This window comes from Chrysochloris asiatica, unplaced genomic scaffold (genome assembly GCF_000296735.1).
Source record: "Chrysochloris asiatica unplaced genomic scaffold, ChrAsi1.0 scaffold00669, whole genome shotgun sequence".
Classification (NCBI taxonomy): Eukaryota; Metazoa; Chordata; class Mammalia; order Afrosoricida; family Chrysochloridae; genus Chrysochloris; species Chrysochloris asiatica.
Genome location: NW_006409187.1, coordinates 55,106 through 61,261, shown reverse-complemented (window position 1 = coordinate 61,261; position 6,156 = coordinate 55,106). Strand labels below are relative to the sequence as shown.

Genomic DNA, 6,156 nt, shown 5'->3' with positions numbered 1-6,156 from the left:
AACCCCCACACTTAGGATATTCATTTACTGATGGGAAAAACTTAAAATGAATAGAAACAGCTGTAAACATTCATTAATAATTGGGAAATGGAATGTACAAAGTATGAATCTAGGAAAATTGGAAACTGTCAAAAATAAAAGGGAATGCATAAACATCAGTATCCTAGTCATTACTGAGCTTAAATGGACTAAAATTGGCCATTCTGAATCTGATAATCACATGGTTTACTAAGCCAAGGAATGACAAGTTGATGGTAAATGGCATCATATTCATCACAAATATATATATATATATATATATATATATATATATATATATATATATATATATATATATCATTAAGTACAACACTGTCCATGATAGGATAATATCCATACACCTACAAGGAAGAACAACTATTATTATTAAAATTTACACAACAGCCACTAAACCAGTGAGGATGAAATTGAAGATTTCTACCAAATTCTTCAGTCTGAAATTAATCAAACATGCAATCAAAATAAATTTATAATTATTGGCTATTGGAATGCAAAGGTTGGAAACAGAGAGGCAGGATCAGTGGTTGGAAATACAGCCTTAGTAGTGGACCAATAAACAACATCCTTATCAGTGGAGAAAATATTGAAATTTTCAAAGACTTCATTTTGCTGGGATCAACCATCAACACTCATGGAAGCAGCAGTCAAGAAATGAAACATTGTAGTGCAATAGGCATATCTACAGCACAAGACCTTTTTAAAATGTTGATGACCAAATATGTCAGTTTAAGGACTGGACTCAGGTGTGCCTGACCAAAGCCATGGTATTTTCAATAACCTCATATGCATGTGAAAGTTGGACAGTGAATAAGGAAGACTGTAGAAGAGTTGATGCATTTGAGTTACGGTGCTAGAGGAGAATATTGAAAGTACCATGGACTCTCAACAGAACAAATAGATCTGTGTTGAAAGAAATGCTGCCAGAGTGCTCCTTGGAAGCCAGGATGGTCAGACTTTGTCTCTCAGGAGGAACCAGTCACTGGAGAAGGATATCATGTTTGTTAAGGTGAGGGTCAGAGAAAGGAGGACGACTCCCAGTGAGATAGATTGGCATAGTGGCAGCATCAATGGCTCAAATGTAGCAATGATTGTGATGTTGGGCCAGACCCGTGCAGTGTTTCATTCCTTTCTGCATAGAGTAGCTATGAGTTGGTATTGACTTGTTGGCACCTAACAACAAAAGCAACAGCAAGACCACAAGGTTGATTTTAACTACAAGGCCAACTATTCAAATGCACCAGCCACTCTTGGTGGAAACCATATACAGGGTCGCTATGAGTTGGAACCAATTCGAAGGTACTTAACAGCAGCAATATTCTAATAGGAGTGTCCTGGTGTAGTACTATGGGATAAGTACTGGACTGCAATGGCAAGCTTGGTTGTTGAAACCCACAATCCAATCCTTGGAAACCCTACACAGAGTTCCTATGAGTAGGAACCAATTTGATGGCATTCAATAATAACAACAAAGCAAAGTAGACTTTTCCTATCAAAGTATGGCAATCCATCAATACAATGTGGTCTACTGTCCATTCAATCCTCTTAATTAATATCTGAGTCTAGTTGACTACATTCTTGCTTTAAAAATTGGGTAAACTAAAATAACCTCCCAAAGGACACATTAAAATATATAAACTACTTTGATTCCATCTTGGTGCCCATAAGTACCATTTCAAATAGAGTGTGGATTAATTGAATAAAATATGGTAGAAAAGTAAACTACAAAACATTTTCCAAAGCAATCCTCCATATATTTCCACACACACACACACAATTTTACCTTTACCAAGCATGTCCCAGGATCCCACAAAGAAATATAACTTGAGAAATTACACATGCTTTTAGGATTTACTACAATTTTGCTTTGTTTTAATAAAAGAACATTTTGCAATGGCAGTATACTGCCTATGACATTCATTGACATTTTAGCTTCTACAATTGTTTGTAATAGATAATTTAGAGCTTCCTTCAGTTTTGAAAGCCCTTCAAATATAGGATTATATATTTTCTGAACAAGCTAAAAGAACTGTGTGTTCTTTTTTTTTTTTTTAATATAAAAAAGTAAAACTAAGACAGGGGAAGGAGGTAAACTCCAAAACATAACAACTGATTGCTTTTCAATTTCTAAGTAACAAATACACATATCTTTATAGATCTGTTACCTCTTAGAGCATTACAAATGTTCTGACAAGAAGTAAAAAATATATTCAAAGCATATAGTATTCCATCAATTAATGCTGTTTCAACTGACAGGCAAATATTATGCAAAAGGATGGTATCCAGTTGGCTTTTATATAATTGTTTTCCCATCCAGTGTCATCAACACATTGTAGGTAATTGTTATAACAAAGTCTATATCACAGAATCCTCAGCATCTCATATAATGGACATTGATTTATGAACAGAGTGGTAGATAAGTGATGCCTTGAGGGAAGGCTGACTTCTGAATCAGGACTAGAGGAATTCATCCAGGTCCCATAAGGGGTGAAGGGGAAGAAAATGGAAACTTCACATGAGAAAGGGACAAAAGAGTTAAAATTACATCACAAGGATGAACCTTAGTAGTTCCTTTGCTTTGTTGTTTAATATCTGATATTGTGAGTCTTCAATTACATAAAAGACCCATAACCAGTTCGTGATCACTAATTACCAATATCTTTACCTAGAGAACTTAACTCTCCCCCACTTAGCATCTCTGTTCAGAATTTTGATGAGAAAAGACATATCCCAATTTCAAAGAAGCTTTTCTTCTTTGTACAACAGAGTTAGACATTTTGCATTGGTTAATATCACCTTGCTTTTTCACATCCTGATGTTTTATAGCATTTATTCAATTGTTTGAATAATTAGCTAGTTAAAGATTGATATTTACACCAGATAATAGAATCCATTAGTGTGGAGATTATTGGTTTGATCATAAAATCAAAATACCTAAAATGTATAATAAACACTACATAAACTCAATAAAAAATATAAATTAGTGCAAGAAAACAATAATGAGCAAGTAAAATTTTAGCACATTTAGGAGACCTGAAAGTTTTCAAATATTAAAGAGTATTGTGCTTAAATTGAAAACACATAAGAAAGTTTAACAGATTTAAGAAACTACCTTATATTGGTCTAGTTGAAGACTTTCATAAATACAGACTTCATTAAAGTATTAAAGACCAGAATGTACTGGAATATTTGATGTGAAGACTTTAAAATAACATTTTAAAGTCTTTAAAATAACATTCTATTTTTCAGTCTTTCCAAAGCCTCTTTTACATCCTTATTTCGTAGACTATAAATCAGAGGGTTTAACATGGGAATGACAAGAGTATAAAACAACGAGGTCACTTTGTCTTGATCTAAAGAATAGGAAGAACTTGGGCGGAAATACATAAAGAGCATAGTCCCCTGGAAAATTGCAACAACAGTTAAGTGGGAGGTGCAGGTGGAGAAAGCTTTGAACCTTCCTTCAGTGGAGTGGATCTTTAAGACTGATAGTATGATGTAGCAATAAGACACAAGAACTCCTGAAATGGTACTCAGTTCAATGAAACCAAAAATGGTGAATATTACTAACTCATTGACTTGTGTATCTGAACAAGATATCAACAGTAGAGGAGGGATATCACAGAAAAAGTGATTAATTTCATTTGACCCACAGAAACACAAACGAAAAGCTAAGGTAGTATGTATAAAAGCATCAACCAGGCCAACCAGGTAAACCCCTGTCATGAGCATGGAACACACTTTGTTGGACATGTTGACTGTATAAAGCAAGGGGTTGCTAATGGCCTTGTACCGATCAAAGGCCATCACTGCCAGCAGGAGACACTCAGCATCTGCAAAGATACAGAAGGTATAGAATTGCAAAGCACAACCAATGAAGGGAATTGATTTGTTCTTGTTAAGAAGATCCACAAGCATCTTGGGTCCAATTGCGGTGGAGTAGCACAGGTCACAGAAAGAGAGATGACTGAGGAAAAAATACATTGGTGTTTGAAGCCGGGAATCCATTCTAATTAAAATGATCATTCCAAGATTTGCTACAAGGATAAGGAGATACACAATTAGAAATGTGGTAAATATGATTGTGTTAATCTCAGGTTTATTAGTAATTCCCAAGAGCTGGAATTCAGTCACAGAAGAACAATTTTCCTCATCCATCCTTCTTTGTTTTTGTTCTACACTGGTAAAAAAATGATAAGAAAATGATATATCAGTGTTTAACTCTGTTGGACAGCCACAAAATATCATCTGTAAGTCAGGATACTTTATGTATTAAATTGTCTTTATTCTCAGAAACTCTCACAGGTAAATGTCACTGTTATATGATTCAATAAGCAAACAACAAAATGTCAGTACCAGAATGTTTTGAAACTTGATTCTGAATCTACATATTATTCTTGATATGTGTCATTTATTTTTATCTTTACTATCTTACATCAGCATGGACTAAAGCTTAGTTATGATTGTGAGGTTGGCACAGGACCATGCAATGTTTTGTTCTGTTGTACATAGGGTTGTTATGAGTTGGAACTGACTTGACAACACCTACCAACAACAAGTTACCTCAGACAGTAGAAATGATTGCACCTGAAGCTGATGGTATGTTCAATAACCTCATATGCATGTGAAAGCTGGACAGTGAATAAGGAAGATCATAGAAGAATTGATGCTGTTGGAGTAGAATATTGCTAATGCCATAGGCTGCCAAAAAAAAACCCCAAACAGACCTGTGTTGGAAGAAGTGCAGCCAGAGTGCTCCTTGGAGGCCAGGGCGGCCAAACTTCATCTCTCATGCTTCAGGCATATTGTCAGGACGGACCAGTCACTGGATAAGGTTATCATGTTTGGTAAGGTAGAGGGTCAGAGGAAAAGAGATAGACCACAGCAAGATGGATTGGCAAAGTGGTAGCATCAATGGGCTCAAGTGTGGCAACAATTGTGAGGTTGGCCCAGGACAGGGCAATGTTCCTTCTGTTATGCATAGGGTTGTTATGAGTCAGTACCAACTCGATGCACATAGCAACAACAACAAAACCTAATTCCAGATTCAAAATAATATTTAAAAACACAAAAGTTAGAGAGACAAAGCTAAAAGATACAGGTTTAACTATCTAACATGCATAAAATGAATACCCTACAGGACACACATACACATACCATAAATGGATCATACTCATTTTAATCCTCCCCCAAAATAAATTATTTTAAGATTCATCAATAAAGAATGAATGTTCTACAGTTCAGACCAGTGCTGTCTTTAAGTTTAAATGAATATCAAGTAAGAATGAAATTAATTTTAGTCAACTTTTCTATCAGACTTCATCTCTTAATTGCCCCAAATCCTTGTGCACTGTAGGATAGATACTGGACTGCTGAGGATAAGGTTGGATATTCTTCTGGGAAACCCTATGTAATGATGTTATGAATTGGAACCAACTTGATGGCACTTCATAATGTCTGTTTAGAAACTAAATAGGAGTGAAGCCAAGTGGGAAAAACAATTTAGCACATTCATTTTCATCTCTTGGATTTTAAAATTAAACTTTCCCTAAAATATAAAATGACAATACCGATAATAAATGTTTCAGAACTATAAATGTTTCATTTTAGAATATATGTGTGTGAGTCCTGGTGTGGCGCTGTGGGTTAATGCGCCAGAGTGCAAAGCCCTTTGAACTGCAAGGTAGGCAGTTCAAGCTCACCAGTCACTCCTCAGAAACCTTATACAGGGTTGCTATGGGTCAGAACCAACTCGATGGCACTTAACAACAAATTCAATTAATTGGAAATCAATATTTAAATGTAAATGATATACTTTTTTTGTTGTTGTTACTTAGATATTTTAGTAGATGTTCCATATGAACTTGATTTTATACAGATTGGTTCTTTTAATGTGATTCCTCTATTATATTTCAAATAACACTAAAATAAATATTAAATTCACATGTATAGTAATATCAATTGAACAATAATAAAAAGTAATGATTTATTCATGAATTTAAGCTAAAATCTAAATTAGTAAAGTATCAACTTCAATCACGAAAATGACGTCAGACGAATTCACATAGATCTAATCACAATATATTATGGTTTGACTCTCTTATACTACAGTCAATTTAA

General features: G+C 34.7%; 1 protein-coding gene across 1 annotated transcript; it reads right to left on the bottom strand.

Annotated features, from left to right (window-relative positions):
- Positions 1 to 3,261: 3,261 nt before the first annotated feature.
- Positions 3,262 to 4,197, bottom strand: LOC102812781 (olfactory receptor 5W2-like). Its single transcript, XM_006877911.1, has one exon. It carries the CDS (start codon positions 4,192 to 4,194, stop codon positions 3,262 to 3,264), a length of 933 nt encoding a protein of 310 aa, XP_006877973.1. The 5' UTR covers positions 4,195 to 4,197.
- Between the last annotated feature and the right edge of the window lie 1,959 nt (positions 4,198 to 6,156).